At 37.8% G+C, this 25,215-nt stretch overlaps 1 protein-coding gene across 1 annotated transcript in view; it reads left to right on the forward strand.

Annotated features, from left to right (window-relative positions):
* VAMP7 (vesicle associated membrane protein 7) overlaps positions 1 to 25,215 on the forward strand; it is a 60,890-nt gene that overhangs the window by 20,574 nt on the left and 15,101 nt on the right. Inside the window, exon 5 of the mRNA XM_040467138.1 lies at positions 726 to 816. Coding sequence (XP_040323072.1) covers positions 726 to 816 — 91 coding nt within the window. The remainder of the gene's footprint in view (positions 1 to 725; positions 817 to 25,215) is intronic.

The following is a 25,215-nucleotide window of genomic DNA, read 5'->3' on the forward strand; positions in this document are numbered from 1 at the left end:
GATCCTATAAGAAGCCAATGAAAATAGGATGTATACTCAGATCTCAACAGATAAAAGAACAGATGCTCAGAAGCTGGGCCAGTCCCTACTTCATCATACCGAAGAAGTGGGGAACAATTTGGGGTGCTTTTATTTGTCCTGTTCCCCCTGCCCCAACTACAGTCCTCTTTTTTCCTTTCTTGTGTGAGCATAGATTATAGAACCACATACTTCTGTCCCAAGTCAGAATGTATATTGATATATTATAATATACATACCTTTATATTATTTAATTTAATTATTTAAATAAGATGATATTTTTATACTATAACACGTGGTATCACTTTTTTATTTAAAAAATCTTTAATGTTTATTCATCTTAGAGAGAGAGAGTGCAAGCTGGGGAGGGGCAGAGAGAGAGGGAGACACAAAATCTGAAGCAGGCTCCAGGCTCTGAGCTGTCAGCACAGAGCCCAATACAGGGCTCAAACTCACAAACTGTGAGATCATGACCTGAGCTGAAGTCGGACGCTTAACCATCTGAGCCACCCAGGCGCCCCTAGATTGTCACTTTTTTATGCTGCCTATATTTTTCCCTAGGTCTGATAACAATTTTTAAATGAAATGGCATGTATCCTTTGTGTCAATACCAGCATAATTTAATAGCATTCCTCAATGTCATTCCTCTTCTTTTTGTTTTCCTATTGTAAATAATGTCTGGTAAGTTAAATCTTATTTTCTTATAGAAGCATCATTCTGAGAATAAGGGCATAGACAAAGTGGTGGAGACTCAAGCCCAAGTGGATGAACTGAAAGGAATCATGGTCAGAAACATAGGTATGTTTCATGGCATAGTTCACATACATGTGGGCAAAAATGATAATAGATTACTTGATTGGGATCAAATTATTCTAGAAAGACTGAAATAATACTTCCTTATTCTTACTATTGGAAACTAATTATTGGCTAAGATATGGGTATTACCTACTTATGATACTGCCTGCTATATGAATGGTTTTTTCTTAGTACTATAACTGTTCTTCATTCTAATTTGTTAGTTGACTTAGCAATACTAATTTCTGAGACTCTTACAAAAAAGTTCAGCAGTGAAGAATAAATTAATCAGTTTTGGCTAGAGATACCCAGATAGCTGATATTATCAGTAGATGCCTAAAGTATAACTATTTGACCTCCTTAGAAAGTTTGTAGCTCTTGATTGAGAGAAAGAAAGAATTGGTCCAAAAAAACTGACTGTTGTATTCTTCAGAGGACAAACTATGATAGAAATTCAGTCAGCCTGTGTTTTCTCAAGCTGTTCAGCACATTAAACTAATCCAGAGAAATTCATCAAGTTTATTTTATTTTAATGTTTCTTTATTTTTGAGAGAGACAGAGTGCAAGCAGGGGAGGGGCAGAGAAAGAGAGAGACACAGAACCTGAAGTAGGCTCCAGGCTCTGTGCTGACAGCTCAGAGCCCAACACGGGGCTCAAACTTGTGAATCACAAGATCATGACCTGAGCCAAAATCGGATGCTTAACCGACTGAGCCATCCAGGCTCAGTTTATTTTTTAATTGATTATGCAGTTGTATTTAGATTTGGGATGATGCTAATTTTTCTAAAAACACTGGTTCTCAAACTGTCCCTGGGCCAGTAGCATCAACATGCCTTGGGAACTGGTTAGAAATGGAAGTTTTTGGGACCCACCCCAGACCTGTTGAATCAGAAACTGTGAGTGGGGCCTAGCAATCTGTGTTTTCAGAAGCCCTCCAGAGGATTCTAATGCATATTCAAGTTTGAGATCCACTCTTTCTAAGGGGAATATCTCAGATGATAACTTGTATAAAATTGAATGAAGCTGATTATATTATTGTTTTATAAGATACTTAATTGAGATTGTTAAATTTCATAAATGTCAGTTTACTTGTAATTTTGGATTTACTATTTGAATTACTTTTACGTTTATTATTAGAACAGGTACAAACTGTAAAGACATTTTTAAAAAGATTACTTACCCTTGGTCTCACCATTCTAAAGATTTATTTCCATTTTTTAAAATTTTTTTATCCATATATACATATTATAATAATAGTTTATATTCAGTTTTGTTTGGGCAGTATAATACAGTGACCAAAATTTGGAGTCCTATGTGCTGGAGTTTGAGTTCTGATGTCACTTCTACCTCCAGTCAGTCCTTGGTCAGTCCTCTAACTTCTCTGAACTTTGTTTCCTAATCTGCAAAAAGGAGATGATAGCACCTAAGGTTACCAGGAAAAAGGAGAGAATATTTGTGAAGCATATTGTACAGTGCCTAGCATACAGTAAAAGCTGAATTACTGTTAGCTATCATGAGTCTACTTTTTGCTCATATAGTATGTAATTGGGTTATATTATAGGTTACAAATCATGTCCTTATTTTGGACCTTTGGTTCTTTAGAGAAGTGGTATTCAGAATACTGTTTTACAACCAGATAAAGAGCTTGCTCCAGCATGTAAGTCAGTGCTGTGCTTCCTTCATTGAGAACATCTTGTTATGAATATGTCAGTTGGACTGAACTCTGTGATTAGAGATAGTTGAAGCAGTAGCAAACACTCTTAGATAGCACTGATTTAGAGGTTTGTGTTACAGTAATAGTACTGTTATATATGGTTTTGTGCCTATTCCCAGGAATGAGATTAATAGTCAAAAGGGAGGAACTTTTTTTTAAATTTTTATTTTCATTCCAGTTAGTTAACCTACAGCGTAATATTAGTTTTAGGTATACAATATAGTGATTCAACACTTCCATGCAACACCTGGTGCTCATCACCACAAGTACAGTCCTTAATCCCTGTATTAATTCCCCCACCCACCTTGCCTTTGGTAACCATCACTGTGTTCTGTATAGTTGACATTCTGTTTCTGGTTTGCCTCTCATTTCCTTTTTTTTTCCATTTGCTCATTGGTTTTGTTTCTTAAATTCCACATGTGAGTGAAATCATATGATATTTGTCCTTCTCTGACTGACTTATTTTGCTTAGCATTTTACTCTCTAGCTGTATCAACATCATTGCAGATGGAAGGTTTCATTCTTCTTGATTGCTGAGTAATATTCCTCTGTATACATAAACCACATCTTCTTTATCCATTCATTAGTCTATGGACACTTGGGCTGCTTCCATAATTTGGCTATAGTAGATAATGCTGCTATAAACATTGGGCTGCGTGTATCTCCTTGAAGTAGTATTTTTGTATCCTTTGGATAAATACCTAGTAATGCAATTTCTGGATTGTAGAGGAGCTGTTTTAACTTTCTGAGGAACCTCCATACTGTTTTCTAGAGGGACTGCACCAGTTTGCATTCCCACGAACAGTGTAAAAGGGTTCCCCTTTCACCACATCCTCGCCAACATCTGTTGTTTCTTGAGTTGTTAATTTTAGCCATTCTGACAGATGTGAGGAGATATCTCATTGTAGTTTTGATTTGTATTTCCCTGATGATCAGTGATGTTAAGCATAAAAAGGGAGAAACATGCAATTCTTGATATGTTTTGTCTCTTGGTTATTTGAAGTGATTTCCTACCATTGATTTTAGTTTTAGTTGTACGTCTGGATGCAAACTAGAGAACCTATGGAATGAACTACTAATACTTACTTTTCCTCTATTTTTGGTTGTCAGATGTATTTACTTCTCCTGAAAGTGAAGCATCCAACTACTACAGTGTTATTACAAATGCATAAATTTCTCAGAAAATGAACCTTTTACGTCAACTTTTAAATGACTTATTTTTAGAATTACAGAGATATCCAATTAAAATTTAGCAAAAGCATTTCTAATAATCTCAGTTTGATTTTTTAAACAGCTTTATTAAGATAAAAATCACACGCCATACAATTCACCTATTTAAATTATACCATCCAATGGTTTATAATATATTCAGAGTTGTGCAGCTATCACTGTAATCAACTTTAGATCATTGTCATCACCTCTAAAAGAAATCCTATACCCATTTACAGTCACTTCTCTTTCGCTCTCAACATCCAGACCTAAGCAACAATTAATCTTCTGTTTGTCTGTATCGATTTTCCTCTTCTGGACATTTCATACAAATGGAATCATATAATATGTAGCCTTTTGTATCTTGGCTTCTTTCACTTACCTTAATGATGTTGAGGTTCATTCATGTTGTGGCATGTATCGGTACTTCATTCCTTGTTATGGCTATGTTATAGTCCATTGTATTGAAACCAGTTGATGGACATTTTTGTGGTTTCCACTTTTTGGTTATTATAAATAATGCTTCTGTGAACAGTTGTGTATGAGTTTTTGTTTGAGCCTATGTGTTCAGTTCTCTTGGGGAAATACTGAGGACTATTATTGCTGGGTCACATCGGAACTCTACGTTTAACATTTTGAGTAAGACCAAACTTTCCTAAAGTGGCTACACCCATTGTACATTCCCAATAGTGTACAAGCATTCTGATTTCTCCACATGTCCAAATTTATTATTGTGTTTTTTATTATAGCCAAGCTAGTATGTGTGAAACGGTATCATATTGTGGTTTGGTTTGCATTTCCCATATGACTAATGATGTTGAGCATCTTTTCATGTGCTTATGGGCCATTTGTATTTATAGATCTTTGGAGAAATTTCTATTCAAATTTCTATTCTATTCTATCCATTATCATTTTATATTTTTTATTTTTTATTTTGATTTACTTATTTTTTAGACACAGAGAGAGTGGGGGAAACGGGCAAAGGGAGAGAGGGAGAGAATCCCAAGCAGGCTCCATGCTCAACATGGAGCCCGACACAGGGCTCGATCTCACAGCCCTGGGATCATGACCTGAGCCAACATCAAGAGTTGGACACCAAAATGACTGAGCCACCCAGGTGTACCCCATTGTCATTTTTTCTTTTTTTTTTTTATTTTTTATGTTTGTTTATTTTTTGAGAGAGAGAGAGAGAGTGAGTGAGTGAGCATGAGCAGGGGAGGGGCAGAGAGAGAGGGAGACACCGAATCTGAAGCAGGTTCCAGGCTCCGAGCTGTCAGCACAGAGCCCAATGAGGGGCTCAAATTCACAAACCGAGATCATGACCTGAACCAAAGTCGGGCATTTAACTGACTGAGCCACCCAGGTACCCCCCACATTGTTATTTTTTAATTGGGCTGTCTTATTAATCTTAAGCTGTAAGAGTTTTTTGCATATTCTGGGTATTAGGCCCTTATCAGATATGATTTGCAAATATTTTCTCCCATTCTATGGGTTATCTTTTCATTTTTTTGATAGTGATCTTTGAAGCACAAAAGTGTTTTTTAATTTGTTGAAACCCAATTTATTTTTTTTTCTTTTGTTGCTTGTCTTTTGGGTGTCATATCTAAAAAACAATCCATCGCCTAAGCCAAGGTCACAAAGATTTACTCCTGTGTTTTCTTCTAAACATTTTATAGTTTTAGCTCTTACCTTTAGGTCTATGACCTCTTTTGAATTAATGTTTGTGTATAAGGTAAGGAAGGGGTCCAACTTAATTCTCTCAAATGTATATATCCAGTCATCCTAGTAACATTGGTTGAAAAGAGTTTTCTTTTCCTTTTGAATGATCTTAGCACCCTTATCAAAAATCAGTTAATCCATAGATGTATGGGTTTATTTCTGTACTCCTAGTTCTGTACCATTTATCTTTATGTCTGTCTTTATGCCAGTATTACACTGTCATGATTATTGCAGATTTGTAGTAAGTTTTTAAATCAGGAATTATGACTCTTCCAACTTTGTTCCTCTTTTTCTGGATTGCTTTGTCTATTCTGGGTACCTTTCCTTTCCATAAGAATTTTTTGCAGTTTCTGAAAAAAAAAAGGTAGCTGGAATTTTCATAGGGATTGTGTTGAATCTGTAGATCAATTTGGGAAATACTGCCAAATTCAACAATATTAAGCTGATCCATGAACATGAGATGTCTTTTCATTTATTTAGGTCTTTTTAAATTTTTTTTGACGATGTTTTATAGTTTTTGGCATACAGATCATACATGACAAAGACTCTCTGCTTGACCGAATGTTAGACCATCTCTTCTCAGCCCTCTGTTTGTCCAGGCCTCATTCTTAGGCTATGTCCCATGTCTACCTGAGTCTTAACCAAAGAATCCTTAAGTCAATCCCTTACCCTTGATATCTGATCACCCTTGATAGGTGATCAAGTTCCTCATCATCTACCTTTGATGTAAAGTCCTTGGCTTGCCTTTAGGAAGATACTTTTAAGCCAGTTTAGGCCTACCCTTGATTTCTGCCAGTAATTTTTCATCTACTGACCACCCCTTCACTCTACTTGTGGGTTAATAAAACCCTACTTGTCCTTGTTTTTTTATTTTACTGAGATATAATTTACATAAACATCATGTGAGTTTAAAGTGTACAACATGTTAATACATTTTAAATAATGCAATATGATTGCCACTTTAGCTTTTGGGTAACACCTCTATCACATCATATAAATTGTCATTTCTGCAGTGAGAACATTTAAGATCCAGTCTCTTAGCAATATTGAAGTATATAATACAGTGTTGTTGACTATACTCAGTATGCTGTACACTAGATCTCCAGAATTTATTCATGTTCTAGTTGCAGGTTTGTACCCTTTAACATCTCCCTACTCTGCATCTTCCAGCTCCTGGTAACCTTCATTCTACTTCCTGTTTCTACAAATTCAGCATTTTTAGATTCTTGCATTATGTATAAGTAGTATATAATCTTTGTCTGCTTATGTCACTAAGCATAGTGCCCTCCAGATCCATCCATATTGTCACAAATGGCAGAATTTCATTCTTTTTTATGGCTCAATAATATTCTCTGTGTGTGTGTGTGTGTGTGTGTGTGTGTGTGTGTATATATATATATATATATGTGTGTGTATATACATATGTATATATATATGTGGTGAAGTGTGTTGGTCATATATGACTTTTATTATGCTGAAATATGTTCTATACTCAATTTGTTGAGGGTTTTTATTATGAAATGATGTTGTGTTTTGTAAAATGTTTTCTTCTGCATCTATTGAGGTGATTATAAGTTTTTATCTTTCATTATATTAATGTGATATATCACATCTGTTTATTTGTGTACATTAAACCATTCTTGTATGCCATAGATAAATCCCAGTTGGTCGTGGTATATGATCATTTTAATGTAGTTTGAATTCAATTTGCTAATTTTTTTTTTTGAGAATTTTTGCCTCTGTGTTCATTAGGGATATTGGCCTATAGTTTTATTTCCCTGTTGTGTCCTTATCTGGATAATGCTGACCTTGTAAAAGGAGTTTGGAAGTATTCCTTCCTCTTCAGTTTTTTGGAAGAGTTTGAGAAGGATTGGCATTATTTTTTCTTTAAATGTTTGGTAGAATTCACCAGTGAAGCCATCTGGTTTTGGGTTTTTCTGTGTTAGAAGCTTTTTGGTTACAGATTTAATCTCCTTACTCATTATTGGAATGTTCATAATTTCTAATTCTTTCTGATTCTGTCTTGTAGGTTGTATGTTTCTATGAATATATCCATTTCTTCTAGGTTATCCAGTTTGTTGCCATATAATTGTTCATAAGAATCTCTTACGATCCTATGTATTTCTGTAGTATCAGTTGTAATGTCTCTTCTTTCATTTCTGAGTTTATTTATTTGAATCTTCTTTTTTTCTTAGTCTAGCTAGAAGTTTGTCGATTTTATCTTTAAAAAAACAGCTATTAGTTTTGTTGATCTCTTCTATTTTTTTTTCTGGTTTCTATTTCATTAATTTCCACTCTGAACTTTATTTCCTTCCTTCCACTAACTTTGGGCTTAGTTTGTTCTTCTGTTTCTAGTTCTTTGAAGGGTAAAGTTAGGTTGTTTATTTGAGGTCTTTTGTTTTCTTAACATATTCATTTATCACTATAATCTTCCCTCGCAGAACTGCTTTTGTAGCATCCTATGTGTTTTGGTGTCCTATGTTTCTATTTTCATTTGCTCAGAGGTTTCTTTTTTTTCCCTTTTGATTTATCTCTTTAACCCGTTAGTTGTTCAAGAGTGTGCTGTTTACTTTCCACATATTTATAGATTTTCCAGCTTTCCTCTTATTGATTTCTATTTTCATACTACTGTGGTTGGAAAAGATACTTGGTATGATTTCAGTCTTCCTAAATTTGTTAAGATTTGTTTTATGTCCTATCATATGGTATATCCTGGAGAATGTTCCTTGTGCACTTGAGAAAAATGTGTATTTTGCTGTTGGATGGAATGTTCTGTGTATGTCTGTTATGACCACTTGTATGGTTTAAGTCCAGTGTTTCCTTGTTGATTTTCTGTTTGGATGATCTACCCATTGTTGAAAGTAGTGTATTGAAGTCCCTTACTATTATTGTATTATCTCTTTCTCCCTTCAGATCTGTTAGTATTAAAAATCTTATTTAGGGGCGCCTGGGTGGCGCAGTCGGTTAAGCGTCCGACTTCAGCCAGGTCACAATCTCGCGGTCCGTGAGTTCGAGCCCCGTGTCAGGCTCTGGGCTGATGGCTCAGAGCCTGGAGCCTGTTTCCGATTCTGTGTCTCCCTCTCTCTCTGCCCCTCCCCCGTTCATGCTCTGTCTCTCTCTGTCCCAAAAATAAATAAACGTTGAAAAAAAAATCTTATTTAGGTGCTCTGATATTGTGTGCATGTATATTTAAGATTGTTATATCTTCCTAATGAATTGACCACTTTATTATTATATAATGACTGTATTTGTCCTTTTTTTTTTTTTACTGTTTTTCTGTACAGTCTTATTTTTTCTAAGTATAGCTATCCCCACTTTCTTTTGGTTTCCACTTGCATGACATATCTTTTTCCATCCCTTCACTTTAAGCCTATGTGTGTACTTAAATCTAAAGTGAGTCTCATGTAAGCAGCATATTATTGGATCTTTTTTTTTTAAATCCATCCAGCTACTCTGTGCCTTTTGATTGGTGAACTTACTACAGTTAATTTTTGAAATATAAGAGCTTACTAATTCCATCTTATTCACTGCTTTCTGGTTGTTTTTATAATTTCATTGTTCCTTTTTCCTTCCATTTCTGCCTACTTTTTAATTTTTTCCTTTTATTTATTATTTTCCCCCAGACTATATATATATACATACATATGTATGTACGTACATATATACGTACATACATACGTGTGTGTGTGTGTGTGTATCCCAGAAAATATATGTAGTTTTTAATTGAAATATAGTTGAGGGGCACCTGGATGGCTCATTCGGTTAAGTGTCTGAAGCGTCTGACTCTTGATTTTTGGCTCAGGTCATGATCTCATAGTTCATGGATTCGAGCCCCACATCAGGGTCTGTGCTGACAGCATGGAGCCTGCTTCAGATTCTCTGTCTCCCTCTCTCCCCGCCCCTCCCCCACTTGCATGCACGCTCTCTCCCTCTGTCAAAAAAGAAAAGGAAAATAGTTGACACACCGTATTGTATTCGTTTCAAGTATACAACATAGTGATTTAACAATTATATACATTATGAAATGCTTACCACAAGAAGTGCAGTTACAGTCTGTCACCATAGAAAGTTATGATATTATTGACTATATTTCCTATGTTGTACTTTTCATCCATGTTAATTATTTTATAGCTGGAACTTTCCACCTCTTAATCCACTCCACCTGTTTCACCTATCCCCCCCTCCCCTTCCCCTCTAGCAACCACCAGTTGTAATTATTTATGATCTGTTTCTGTTTGTTTTGTTTCTTAGGTTCCATGTATTAGTGGAATCATATGGTATTTGTCTTTACTTCATTTAGCATAATACTCTCTAGGTCCATCTATATTGTCCAGAATTTCTGCCTACCTTTTAAAATTGGTGATGTTTTGGGATTCTGTGCTCCATTTTCCCTTTATCTTTTGTGAATCTATTCTAGGCTTTTGCTTTGCAGTTCCCATGGGGCTTACATAAACCATCTAATAGATAAAATAGTCCATTTTAAGGTGATAGCAACTTAACTTTGACTGAATACAAAACTACCTATTTATTCCCCTTTTATACTTTTGATGTCATAATTTACCTCTTTTTATATTGTGTATTTGTTAAAAATTTATAGTAGCTGTAGAGATTTATAATACTCATTTCCTTTAATCTTTATACTATAGTTAAGTGTTTAACACACCATCCTGTTACAGAATTAGAGTTTTCTAAATCTGTATACTTAACCTTTACCAGTGTATTATATACTTTTGTAAGTTTTCATGCCACTAATTAGTGTCTTTTCCTTTTAGCATTTCTTGTATGGCAAGTCTAGTGGTGATGAACTCCCCCAGCTTTTATTTGTCTGAGAATATCTTTATTTCTGCTTCATATCTGAAGAATAAATTTGTTGTATAGAGTATTCTTGGCTGGCAAGTTTTTTTCTTTCAACACCTTGGATATGTTATTCCACATTCATTTCTGGCCTTTAGGGTTTCTGCTACAAAATCCATTGATAGCCTAATGGGAATTTCTTTGTAGATTACAATCTTGTTTTCTCTTTGAGTGCTTTTGAGAGTTTCTCTTTATCTTTGATTTTTGACAGTTTTATTATAATGTATCTTAAGAAGGTCTTTTTGTGTTGAGATAATAGAGTGATCTTTTAACTTCATGAACTTGGATTTCCAGGTCTCTCTCCAGGTTTGGGAAGTTTTCCACTATTATTTCTCTAAATAAGCTTACTGTCTTCTTCTCCCTGTCTTCTCTTTTTGGAACCCCAGTTATTCTAATATTTGTACATTTGATGGAGTCCCATAGATCATGTAGGCATTTTGGTTATTTTACATTATTTTCTCCTTGTTATCCTCTGTGTTGTTTCAAAGTTCCTATCCTCTAGCTCACTTATGTCTTCCATTTGGTCTACTTTGAGGTAGATGTTTTCTATTGAATTTTTCATCTCATTCATTGAATTCTTCAGCTCCAGAATTTGATTCTTTGTCATGATTTCTATCTCTCTGTTAAATTTCAGATTTTATTCATGTAGTGTTTTCCTGATTTTGTTAATATTTATTTGAGAGAGAGACAGAGTGCGAGAGGGGGAGGGGCAGAGAGAGAGAGAGAGAGAGGGAGACACAGAATCTGAAGCAGGCTCCAGGCTTTGAGCTGTCAGCACAGAGCCTGACGCGGGGTTCGAACTCACAGACCAGACTGTGAGATCATGACCTGAGCCAAAGTCGGACACTCAACCGACTGAGCCACCCAGGCTCCCCTCCTGATTTTGTTGATTATCTTTCCGGGTTTTTTTTGCTTTTTGTTTCCTTTTTTTTTGAGGGGGGGGGGTTGCAGATTGTTGAGTTTCTTCAAAGCAGCTATTTTGAATTATTAGCTAGATTGCAAAATTTCATGCTTTTGACTTCAGTTATTGGAGGATGGTTGTTATCTTACAGTGTTGACATATTTCCTTGATTCTTTATGTTCCTTGAACTTTTGTGTGGCTGCCTTCACTTTTAAAGTAGCGGACACCTCCTAAAGTCTTTGCTAGTTACCCTCAGGTAGGAAATAGCATTCGTCGTCCTCTTATCTGGGGTTTTCTGCAACTTTGTCTGGATATTCCTGCTACATGTTTCTTACTCTTGTGGCAGAATTCTTAAGCTTTTATGTCTTTTCTGGTCTTAAAATTCACCATGCTGGCAGCTAGAAACCTTTTTATTGTTTTCCAGAAAATGACACTACAGTTTGAGTTTATGGTTTCTCCCTTGCCCTCAGACCCTGATCTGATATTCTGAGAGCACTCCTTTTACTGGAGCTCACTCTTGCCATTGCACTTGGGAGCATGCATTAGGAGCTGGCCACAGAGTGGGAGGAGGTGACTTTGCGACTGGTGTGTGGGGAGGAATCATTGGTGAGGGTCTCCAAGAGGTTTGTGGGTGGACTTCCTGCTTAAGTTCTGAGCACAGTCATCAGGAAGTATGTTCTTTTCGTGTCCTGTGATATTTTTATTCGCCTCTTTCCCAGTCTCCTCCCTGCCCACAGTCTTGGAGTTCTTGCCTCGGTACTCTGGGTGCTGCTGAAGAGACGTGAGTTTCGCCAATAGCTTGTCACATAGCTGATGTGGCCAGGTACTCACTCACTGTTTTTCCTTTCCCCTGGTAGAGAGATTGCCACCAGCTAGTCAGCCCAATGTTGTGTTACCTTGGGGATGGTCAGTGCTGGCAAAGTTCCTCTTACCCTCTCCAATGCATCTAAACTTAATATCTATATTTTATGCTCCAATCCCCTGCTGAAATCTCTTGGCAAAGCTGGCCTTCTATAAATTATGTCTTATCCATGAGTACCTGCCTAAGTCAGTACTCTTCAGGTTTTCTCCAACTGTGGCCAAGAGGGCTTAGGGCAGGTTCACTGGTCCTGCTGGTTCCACAGCCTGCACTTAGGTCTGTCTGCCTGTTACCAATGTATGGGTGCATGAGACCCCCTCAGGTCTTTGGCATATGGTGTTGGATCTGACAACTTCGACATAGGTGCTTTTGTTTGAGGATGGATGCCTAATTAGTTTTTTAAAAGAGGGAACAAAATAGAGGGATGTCTTACACTGCCGTGATGCTGACATCACCCCACTTCTTGTTATATTTACGGTGGAGCTCAGTCTTTCTTAACCTATTTTGATAGTTTTGATCCCTATTGCAGTCATCTTGAATAAAATTTTCCTTACCATTTTTGACAGGTGTCAGAATAATTTCCCTTTAATAGTATCTCTCTTCCAACATACTTCTTGCCTTGTTTCTAAGTATTTTATTTTTTAGTTTTTTGATGCTATTGTAAATGGATTTTTTCTCTATCATTTTTGGATGGCTTCATTGCTCATGTATAGAAATACAGTTGATTTTGAATACTGATTTTGTATTGTCAACGTTGTTGAACTTTTTAATAGTTCTAATAGTTTTTTAGTGAGTTCCTTATGTTTTTCTATATACATAGAATAATACATAAGGATGTTAGATTCTGCCAGGTGCTGTTATGCACCAGTTGATCATATGGATTTCGGATTTATTCTGTTAATACAGCATATTATAATATTTGGTTTTTTGATATTAAATCAACCTTTAATAGTGGAAATAAATGCCACTTCATCATGAGGTATAATCCCTTTAATATATTGCTGGATTTCTTCTAATATTTTACTGTGGTTTTATGTCTTATATTCATGAGATAGTGATCTGTTTTTCTCTGGTGATGTCTTTGTCTGATTTTGATATCAGAGTAAAACTGGCCTCATAGGATGAGTTGAGAAGTATTCCCTCCACTTCTATTTTGGAAGAGTTTTTGACAAAATGGTATTAACTCATCTTGAAATTCATCTTTGAAGCCATCTAGTCATGGGCTTTTCCTTGGGCAAAGTTTAAAAATTACTGATTCAGAAGTTCCAGTTCAAGTTGGCAATGTAGGAAGACCCTGAACTCACCTCCTCCATTGAACGCTCCAAATTACACCTATTTACAGAGCAAATCCTTCCGAGGACGAACTGAGGGCTAACTGAACAGCTTCTGTACAACAGAAGATAGAACAGCAAAAGACAATGGCAAGAGAGATGGAGACACAGCAGTGAAGGGAACCCCCACCCCTGACGCTGTAAACTGCAGTGGGGAGAGATAGTACTGAGGGATCAGGAGCAGTCATCTGTCCTTGGGCACAGAAAAAAAGGCATGGTTTAAAAGAGAAACTAGCTCATAAAAGAGCTACTCTTAGAACTCCACCAAACACCACATAGCTGCTGGAAATCTCTGGGTCAGAGGAGGGACTGGTGAGCAACATGGTTTATGCTCCTGCTTCCCCTTGAAAGCACTGACCCAGCAAGGTCTGGATGCCATAACTAGTTTGCCACTTCTTGAGACCCAGGTTCCCTAACGCACACCAGCCCTGGATAGCTGGGGTACAGGGAAAACTCAGTGTAAAAGGGAAACTAGCACATAAAAGAGCCAGCCCTAGAACTCCACCAAATGGTGAGGGAGCTGCTGGCATACTCTGCGGGTGGGAGGGACTGACAGACATGGTCTGTGTCCCCCGCTCCACCTTGAAAGCACAGACTAGTACACAGTCTTGGCATGAAAACTGACCTGCCGCCTCAGTGAGCCCCAGGCCTCTAGCCCACACCACACCACACCAGCCCAAGCCATCCCACCAAGGTGGCCACAGAGTAGCGCATGCTGCACACTGGGACACCCCTGGTTAGTGCTCAGTACAGCTCCAGCTTTTGTGCCAAGGTGACACAGGTGCAAGGCACCCCAGAACACTCCAGGACCTCACCACTTTGGCCTCAGACAGCTTGCTCGAGAACCTTTGATGCAGAGTGCTCTGGAACCTCCTGGCTGATGTCTGCTTTGGATCCAGCTGCCTCACTGCCTCACCAGGGCACCCCTGCATGAAGCACCCTGGCGCACCTCTGCCCATGCCAGCCTCAGCTCCATTCACCAAGCCAAGGCACCCCAGCATCGAGCACCCCAGGACATGTCAGCTGTACCCACTTCAGCTTCACCTGTTCTGCCAGGGCATACTTTGTAGGGAGAACCCAGACATCACACTGGCCCACATCCACTTCAGTTTTACCCATCCTGCCAGGATGCCCACAGCATGGAGCACTCCAAGACCCCCTGACATATACCTTGTCTTGGCTCCAGCTGCCCCTCCAGGGCAATGACTGTGCAGAGAGTCCTGGAACATCCTGATTTATATCCACTTCAGCTTCAGCTGTCCTGCCAAGATGGCCTCTGTGCATAGATCCCCAGGACCCTCCCATCTTCCAGCCACTTCAGCTTCAGCTAATCCTGTCAGGGCACCTTCTGTGTGGAGAGCCCATGGACCTCCCAGCCCACACACGGTCTCAGCTCCAGCCACCTTGCAGGGCATACCCCGCCCCGCCCCGCCATGGGCAACGTGGAATACCCTGAACTTCACCCATTTAAGCAATAGCTGTCCTGCCAGGGCACCTGCTGTGTGGAGAGCCCAGGGACTACACTGGCCTGCAGCTACTTCAGCGTTAGCTTTCCTGCCAGGGTGCCCACTGTGTGGAGAACCCTGCGTCCCCCAACCCATGCCAGCCACAGCTCCAGCCAGCCAGCAAAAATCACCAAGCACACACAGTCTACACAGGGAACAACCAGACACAAGATCATTCCTTCAATTTTAGAAGTAGCTGGTCCACATAATCCATAGAAACAAACATAGAAAGTTAAGCTAAATGGGGAGACAGGGCAACATGCTCTAAGAGGAACAAGACAAAAATGTCAGTAAAATAACTAAAAGAAATGGAGATAAGCAACATGTCTGATAAAACATTTAAAGTACTGATTGTAAAGGTGCCCACTGGGCTGAAGATGAGTGGAAGAACTTAGTGAAACCTTCAATAAAGAGTTATAAAATATAAACAAGGACCAATCACAGTTGAAGAATACAATAGCTGTAATGAAAAAAAATACACTAGCAGGAATCAGCAATAGATTAGTGGATGCAGAAGAACATGCCAGCAATCTGGAAGGCAGGGTAATGATAAGCGCCCAAACTGAATAGCAAAAAGCGAAAAGAATAATTTGAAAACATGAGAGTAGGTTAAGGGATCTCTTGGACAATATCAAGCAAACAAATGTTCATGTTATAGGGATCCCAGAAGAGGAGGAGAACGGTACAGAAAACTTACTTGAAGAATTAAGACCTGAAAACTTCACTAACCTAGGGAAGGAAATAGACATCCAGTTTCAAGAAGCACAGAGAATTCCAAACAAGATGAATTGAAGGAGGTCCATACCATGACACATAATAATTAAAATGTCAAAGATTAAAGATAAAGAGAGAATTTTAAAAGCAGCAAGAGAGAAGCAAAAACTTACCTACAAGGGAGACTCTATAAGGCTGTCAGCTGATTTTTCAGAAGACACTTTGCAGGCCAGAAGGGAGTGGAATGATACATTCATAGTGCTGGAAAAAAAAAAAAAAAAACAACCCTGCAACCAAGAATACTCTATCTGGCAAGGTTATCATTCAGAATTGAGGAGAGATAAAGAATTTCCCAGACAAACAAAAGTTAAATGAGTGTATTACCATTAAACCAGCCCTACAAGAAATGTGAAAGGGACTTCCTCAAGTGAAGAAGAAAAGACCATAATTAGACATAAGAAAATTATGAATATAAAGATGTAAAATATGACAGCATATACACAAAATGTGGAGCAAGGTAAAAAAAAAAAAATAGTGTTTTTTTAGAATGTGTTTGAGGGGCGCCTGGGTGGCGCAGTCGGTTAAGCATCCGACTTCAGCCAGGTCACGATCTCGCGGTCCGGGAGTTCGAGCCCCGCATCGGGCTCTGGGCTGATGGCTCAGAGCCTGGAGCCTGTTTCCGATTCTGTGTCTCCCTCTCTCTTTGCCCCTCCCCCGTTCATGCTCTGTCTCTCTCTGTCCCAAAAATAAATAAACGTTGAAAAAAAAAATTAAAAAAAAAAATAAAAAGAATGTGTTTGAACATCAACTTAATATAGTCTGCTGTATAAGGATATTATATATGAACCTCAATGTAACCACAAACTCAAAAGCTATAAGAGATGCACAAAAATAGGAAGCCAAACATAACAGTACAGAAACTCGTCAAACAGAAAGAGAGCAAGAGAAGAAAGGAACAGAGAAGAACTACGGAAACAACCAGAAAACAATTAACAAAAGTGGAAATAAGTATATATCTGTGAATAATAACTTTAAATGTAAATGGCCTAAGTGCTCCAATCAAAAGATCTAGAGTGGCAGAATGGATTGAAAAGAAAAAAATACTCATCTCTATGCTGCCTGTCAGAGACACCTCAGACCTAAAGACGTATACAGTCTGAAAGTGAAAGGATAGGAAAATATTTACCAAAAAAATAGAAGTGGGAAAAAAAAAGCCAGGGTAGCAGTACTTGTATCAGACAAAATATGCTTTAAAACAAATACCGTAATAAGAGATAAAGGGCATTACATAATGATAAAGAGATCACTCCAAAAAGAAGATATAAAAATTGTAAATATCTATGCACTCAATATTGGACCACCTAAATATGTAAAGCAAATATTAACAGATATAAAGAGAGAAATTGATGGTAATATATATTATTAGGGTCTTTAACACCCCATTTACTTTATTGGATAGATCATCTGGGCAGAAAATCAATAAGGAAATAGTGGTTTTGAATGACACCCTGCACTAGATAGATCTAGCAGATATATAAAGAACATTCCATTCAACAGAGTATACACTCTTTTCAAGTGTACATGGAACAGTCTCCAGAATAGACTACATGTTGGGTCACAAAACAAGTCTCAAATTTAAGAAGATTGAAATCTTAACCATGTATCTTTTCCAGCCATAATGATATGAAAGTAGAAATCAGTCACAAGGAGAAGAACTGGTAAAAACACAGACATGTGAAGCCTAAACAGTATGGTACTAAACAACCAATGGTTCAATGAAGAAATCAAATAAGAAATCCAAAACTACATGGAGACAAATTAAAATGAAAACACAATGGTCCAAAATCTTTGGAACACAATGAAACCAGTTCTAAAAGGGAAGTAAATAATATACAAGCCTATTCCAAGAAAGAAGAAAAAGCTCAAATTATCTAACCTTACACCTTAAAGAACTGGAAAAAGAACAAAGCCCAAGGTGAGTATATGGAAGGAAGTAATAAAGATCAGAGCATAAATAAATGACATGGAGACTAGAAAAAAAGAAAAAATGATAGAAAAAAAATAATGAAACTGAGAGCTGATTGTTTGAAGGGATCAAACAAAATTGACAAACCCTTAGCCAGACTCATCAATAAAGAAAGAGAAAAGGAAGGAGGCTAGGGATATTGTTGAATAGGAGGACCCTAACTCACCTTGGCCCATGGATGCAACTACATAACAGTCACATCAGTGTAGATAACCCAGAAAATGACTGGAAGACTGGCAGAGCAAACTCCACAACTAAAGGTAGAGAAGAGACTACACTGAAGAGGGTAAGAATGGTGGAGATGTGGTGGAGAGCAAAATGGACCATGGCCATCCATGATGGTGGCGGTGGGGCAAGCTACGGGTGTGAAGAGGGGAGAGAAATAGACTGTTATACCAGGAAGTCTGCATGGTAAAGACAAATCCATGTAATGTTTGGCTTTGAAAGCTAGAAGGGCCAAATTTCATGAGTTCTTATAACCAGTGGGACTTAACACCTGGAATTTTAAAAATCAGGGGGCTCAGTTCTGGGAGAGCGTAGAAGGGTGAGAGGAAACTGAGTCCCCACCTTTATAGAGACAGCACGATGAACAGCCTGTGGAGATATAGCATAGAAGCAGTAGTTTGGAAAATGCCTGGGACATATGGGAGGGAGAGTAGCTTGCTCATTTCAGAGCATGTCCCAGAGAAGCAGGGATGGCTGATAGACTTCTATAGGAACAAAGTAGCCAGCAGGCATCATCTTACATCCCCACCCGCCAGCATAAACACAGGGCATCTGTGGGAACAAGTGTGGGGCCAACACTTACTACCTAACCTGCTCACATGAAACTCTGCTCTCCCTGTGCTTTGTTGAATCTACCCTTCCCAGTCATACTTGCCTCATTCTCAGTGCTGTGGATCCCCTCCCTCAGAAGAGCAGTGCAAACCTCATCAACACTGCATCCTTCTATCCACATGTTTTTCAGGGCCTCGGTCCTGGAGGTGGGGGCAGCAGCGGTGGTGGCAGGCCTTGTGGGAGCTTGAGACTTACCTTATTAAAATTACAAGTCCTGTATGCCTTGCAAATCTGCCTAGGCTGACCTGGTCCTGGTCCTCATGGTGGCTGCAGGTCTCATTTTGCAAGCAGACTGGTGTGCACCTTGTTAAAACTTTACAGCCTACCCTGACCAGAGACCAAACACTGCCCACAGCAGGCAAAGAGAGCCTCTGCAGATGCACCAATTGAATGAAAAAGCGGCCAGGACACAACAGCAGGGTGCATGCAGCACACATTGGTATATCCCATGAAGCACCAGGTCCTGGGGAACAAGGGACACTGAACTGCAGAGTACTACAGCACCTCTTCTTCATAAGGTCAACACCTTCAAGAGTAGGATATGTAGCTGACTTTCAGCTGACTAACACACAGAAACAGACACAGAGAAAATGAGGAGAAAGACAAATATATCCCAGATGAAAGAACAGGACCAAACCACAGCAAGAGACATAAGTAAAATGGATATAAGTAATATGCCTGGTAGAAAATTTAAAGTAATGATCATAAAGATACTCATCATATTTGAGAAAAGAGTGGAGTGCGTCAGTGATACCCTTAAAAAAGAGATAAAAAAGAACCAATCTGAAGTGAAGAATACAGTAAATGAAATTAGAAATATCCTTGTTGGAATAAATACCAAGCTAGAAAAAAACAAGGAGTGAATTAGTGACCTGGAAGACAGAACAGTGGGAAATAATCAGGCTGAGCAGCCAAGAGAAAAAAAAAAAAGTTATGCAAAATGAGAATGGTCTTAGGGAACTTAGCGACTCCATCAAGCATAATAATATTGACATTGTAGGTATCCCAGAAGAAGAGAAAGGAGGGGCAGAAAATTTATGTGAAGATACAATAGCTGAAAACTTACCTAATATGGGGAAAGAAACCTATCCACATGCAGGAGGCACAGAGATCCCTTCCCAAAATTCAGCCTAGGGGGTCCACACCAAGACACATAGTAATTAAAATGCCAAAAAGTGGTAATGAAGAGATAATTTTAAAAGGAGCAGGAGAAAAGACCATTATACACAAGGAAATTCCATAAGGCTGTCAGCTGATTTTTCAGCGGAAACTTTTCAGGCCACCCAAGAGTATCATGATATACTCAAAGAGCTGAAAGGAAAAAATCTGCAGCCAAAAATACTTTATGTAGCAAGGCTATTATTCAGAATAGGAGAGATAATGAGTTTCTCAAACAAAAGCTAAAGGAGTTCATGACCACTAAACCAGCCCTATAAGAAATATTAAAGGTGACTCTGAGTGGAAAGGAAAGACTTTAATTAAGAGTAGGAAACACAAAAGCAATAAAAATAAGTATATCTGTAAAAATCAGTCAAGAGATCCACAAAAGGATGGAAAATATGCTATATATGTAAAGCGTGGTGGGGGGAAGAGGAGTGAGAAATGAGTTAAATGACTATCAACTTCATACAGACTGCTATATGCATATGTTATATACAAACCTAATGGTAATCACAAATCAAAAGCTAGTAATACATATGCAAAGAATAAAGAGAAAAGAATCCCAAGTATATTACTAAGGAAAGCCAGTAAACCATGAAAGACAAAAGAGAGGATCAGAGAAGAACTACAAAAACAACCACAAAACAAGTACCAAAATGGTAATAAATATATATCAATAATTACTTTTAATGTAAATGGACTGAACAATCAAAAGGTACAGGGTGACAGAGTAGCTGATAAAATAAGAAAAAGGTTATGAGAAGTGAGGGGATGGAAAAACATATATCATGCAAATGGATGTTGGAAGAAAGCTGGAGTAGTAGTACTTCTATCTGACAAACTAGACTTTAAAACAAATACTGTAACAAGAAACAAAGAATGACACTATATAATCAGAAAGGAGACAACCCAACAAGAAGATATAACAATTATAAACATTTATGCACTCAACATGAAAGCACCCAAATAGATAAAACACTTAATAATAAACGTAGAAGACCGAATTGATAGTAATATGGTAATAGTGGGGGACTTTAGCACCTCACTTACATCAATGGACACATCCAAATTTAAAATCAAGAAGGAAACAGTGGCTTTGAATGACACACTGGAACAGATAGATTTAACAGATATGTACAGAACATTCCATCCTAAAACACATTCTTTTCAAGTGCACGGGGAACGTTCTCCAGAATAGATCACATATTAGACCACAAAACAAGTCTCACCAAATTCAAAAAGATTGAAGTCATACCATATATTTTCTTTGGCCACAATGCTATAGAACTAGAAATCAACCACAAGAAAAAAATCTGGAAAGACCACAAATACATGGAGGTTAAATGACATGCTACTAAACAATGAATGGGTCAACCAATAAATCAAAGAAATCAGAAATCACATGGAGAGAAATGCAAATGCAAATAAAATAGTCCAAAATCTTTGGGATGCAGTGAAACCAGTTGTAAGAGGGAAGTTTATAGCAATAGAGGCCTACCTCAAGAAGCAAGAAAAATCTCAAGTAAACAACCTACCCTTATACCTAAAGGAGCTAGAGAAAAAAACAAACAAAACCTAAAACCTGCAGAAGGAAGGAAGTAATAAAGATTAGAGCAGAAATAAATGAAATAGAAAGTTAAAAAAAAAAAAGGCAATAGAAGAGGTCAAAGGACCCAGGAGCTGCTTCTTAGAAAAGATCAACAAAATCCATCAATCTAGCCAGACTCATAAAAAAAGAGAGTATGCAAATAAACAATCAAATAAAGGAGGAGAAATAACAACTGACACCACAGAGATAGAAATGCTTATAATAGAATATTATGAAAAATTACATACCAACAAATTGGACAACCTAGAAAAAAATGGATATATTTCTAGAAACATATAACCTACCAAAGCTGAAGCAGGAAGACATAGAAATTTGAACAGACTAGGGGTGCCTGGGTGGCTCAGTTGAGCATCTGACTTCGGCTCAGGTCATGATCTTCCCGTTCTCGAGTTTGAGCCCCATGTCGGGCTCTGTGCTGACAGCTCAGAGCCTGGAACCTGTTTCAGATTCTGTGTCTCCCTCTCTGTCTCTGTGCCTCCCCCACTCGTGCTCTGTCTCTCTCAAAAATAAATAAACATTAAAAAACCTGGAATAGGCTAGTTACCAGCAATGGAGTTAAATCAGTAATGAAACAACTCCCAACAAAGAAGCCCATGACCAGACAGCTTCCCAGGGGAATTCTACCAAACATTTAAAGAAGAGTTAATACCTGTTCTTCTCAAACTTTTCTAAAAAATAGAAGAGGAAGGAAATTTTCTAAATTCATTCCACGAGGCCATCATTGCTCTGATACCAAATCCAGATAAAGACGCCATCAAAAAAAGAGAAGGCCAGTATTTCTGATGAACGTAGATGCAAAAGTCCAACAAAATAACTAGCAAACCAAATCAGCAATACATCAAAAAAAAATCATTCACCACATGCAAGTGGGATTTATTCCTGGGCCATAAGCGTGGTTCAGTATTTGCAGATCAATTAATGTAATACATCACATCAGGAAGAGAAAAGATAAAAACTATATTATCATTTCAAAGGATGCAGAAAAAGCACTTGACATTGTACAACATCCATTCATGATAAAAACCCTCAGCAAAGTAGGTTTAGAGGGAACATGCCTCAACGTAATAAAAGCCATATATGAAAAACCCATGGCTAACATCATACTCAATGGTGAAATCCTGAGAGCTTTACCCCTAAGGTCAGGAACAAGACAAAGATGTCTGTTCTCACCACTTTTAATCAACATAGTACTGGAAGTCCTAGACACAGCAGTCAGACAACATAAGAAATAAAAGGCATCCAAATTGGTAAGGAAGATGTAAAACTTTCACTGTGTGCAGATGACGTGATATTCTATATAGAAAACCCTAAAGACTCCATCAAAAAACTACAACTGATAAATGAATTCCGTAAAGTCGCAAGATGCAAAATAGATGTATAGAAATCCATTGCATTTGTATACATTAATTAATGAACCAGCAGAAAGAGAACTTAACAAAACAATTCTTTTTACAGTTGCACCAAATATGATAAAATACCTAGGAATAAACTTAACCAAAGAGGTGAAAAGACCTGTACTCTGAAAACTATCAAACTTTGATGAAATAAATTGAAGATAACACAAAGAAATGGAAAAGCATTCCATGCTCATGGATTGTAAGAAAAAATATTGTTAAAACATCTATACTACCCAAAGCTGTCTATACATTTAATGCAAACCCTGTCAAAGTACCACCAGCATTTTTCACAGAGCTAGAAGACCCCAATAGCCAAAGCAATATTGAAAATGAAAAAATTGGAGATGTCACAATTCCAGACTTAAGTTATGTTACAAAGCTATAGTGATCAAAACACTATGGTACCGGCATACAAATTAATGGAATGGGACAGAGAGCCCAGAAATAAACCCACAATTATAAGATCAATTAATCGTTGACAAAGGAGACAAGAATATGCAATGGGAAAAAAATAGTCTCTTCAACAAATGGTGTTGGGAACACTGGACAGCAACATGCAAAAGAATGAAACTGGACCTCTTCCTTATATCATACACAAAATTAAATTCAAAATGTATTAAAGACCTAAATGTGAGACCTGAAACTATAAAAATCCTAGAGAAGAGCACAGACAGTATTTTCTCTGACAGTTGTAGCAACATCTTCCAAGATAATGTCCCCTGAGGGAAGGGAAACAAAAGCAAAAATAAACTATTGGGACTTCATCAAAATGAAAAGGTTCTGTACAGTGAAGGAAACTACAAAACTAAAAGAATCTATGAATGGAAGAAGATATTTGCAAGTGATATATCTGATAAAAGTTTTTTCCAAAATATATAAAGAACTTGTACAACTCAACACTAAAAATTTAAACCAAATATTCTAATTAAAAAATGTGCAGAAGACATGAACAGATATTTCTCCAAAGAAGGCATTCAGATGGCCAACAGACACCTGAAATGATCTCAACATCACTTGTCATTAGGGAAATGCTAATCAAAACCATGATAAGCTGTTGCCTCACACCTGTCAGAATGGCTAAAATTAAAAACTCAAGAAACAAAAAAGTGCTGGAAAGGATGTGAAGAAAAAGGAACCCTCTTGTACTATTGGTGGGAATGCAAAGTGTGCAGCCACTGTAGAAAACCATATGGAAGCTCCTCAGAAAGTTAAAAATAGAGCTGCCTTACTATCCTTAATAGCACTACTGTGTATTTCCCCAAAGAATACAAAGCACTAATTCAGAGGTATATATGCATGCCTATGTTCATAGTAGCCTTATTTACAATAGCCAAACTATGGAAGCAGCCCAAGTGTTCATTAATAGATGAATGGATGGATGAAAATGTTAGACACACACAGGAATATTATTCAGCCATGAAAAATAATGAAATCTTTTTATTTGCAATAACATGGATCAATCTAGAGTATAGTGCTGAGTGAAATATGCTAGTCAGAGAAAGGTAAATACCATGAGTTCAATCATGTATAATTAATGAACAAAACAAATGAACAAAGGGAAAAAAGAGACAAATCAAAAATCATACTCTTCATTATAGTGAACAGAAGATTAACAGTGGGGGGAGGTAGGTGGGGAGTGGTGTGAAACGGGTAAAGGGGATTAAGAATACACTTATCTTGATGAACACTGAGTAATATATGGAACTATTGAATCACTATATTGTACAACTGAAGCTGATACAACACTGTATGTTATTTGCTGGAATTAAAATGTATTCATTCATTCATTCATTCATTCATTTATGGTGCAAAAGGTGACCCATGGGCAGAAAGAGCTACATTGGGGTTGTGAAGACTGGTTGGTTTTATACTATGGAGTTGGGGGGGTACAGTCAAAGGGGAGGCCTCCAGAGGGACTTTGATATGCTAAAGAGGACTCCTAAGATACCTGAGGCCTTGCTATTGTCAAGCTAAGGTTGTTTTTCCCTCTAGCAAAGCATTAACATTAGGACCATAGGGGGTTCCTGGAGAAATGCTATGCTTGCTTGCCTCAAGTATCTGTCAATGGGCTGCAGGTTATAAGGAAATTTAATTTTACCTGCCATCTCCTTCTTGCCTTTGTTCTTCCTATCACTGTGGAGGGGCGATACTGGGTCATATTATGTCACCCACTGCAGTAAAGCTATAGGGGCATTTTTCATGGGCTTCTATATCCAAAATAAAACCTGTACCCCCTTCACAGGAAACTAATGAGCAAACTAATGTGCCTTCTCATTCCTGTGAACCTGCGAAAGACGTCAAACTTCTCTTATGATGGTTGTACCTTTCTTTTTCATTCTCCTTTCCCCAATTTATACTAATAATTCCTTCTTAAAATGGGCCATTCAAAAAGATCATCACAGACATTTGGATTACAAACCAGAAAAACCCTTCTGATTCCTGCTGTTTGTTCCAACTCCCATTTGAGGATGCTTCAAGCCTGACATCTAAAAAACTTTTCACTGGCAGCACTGGTAGACCCTGGGTTTGTAATTTGCTCTGTTTTATATATATATATATATATATA

The sequence above is a fragment of the Herpailurus yagouaroundi genome, unplaced genomic scaffold, assembly GCF_014898765.1.
Source record: "Herpailurus yagouaroundi ecotype Mexico unplaced genomic scaffold, PumYag 67209, whole genome shotgun sequence".
NCBI lineage: Eukaryota > Metazoa > Chordata > Mammalia > Carnivora > Felidae > Herpailurus > Herpailurus yagouaroundi.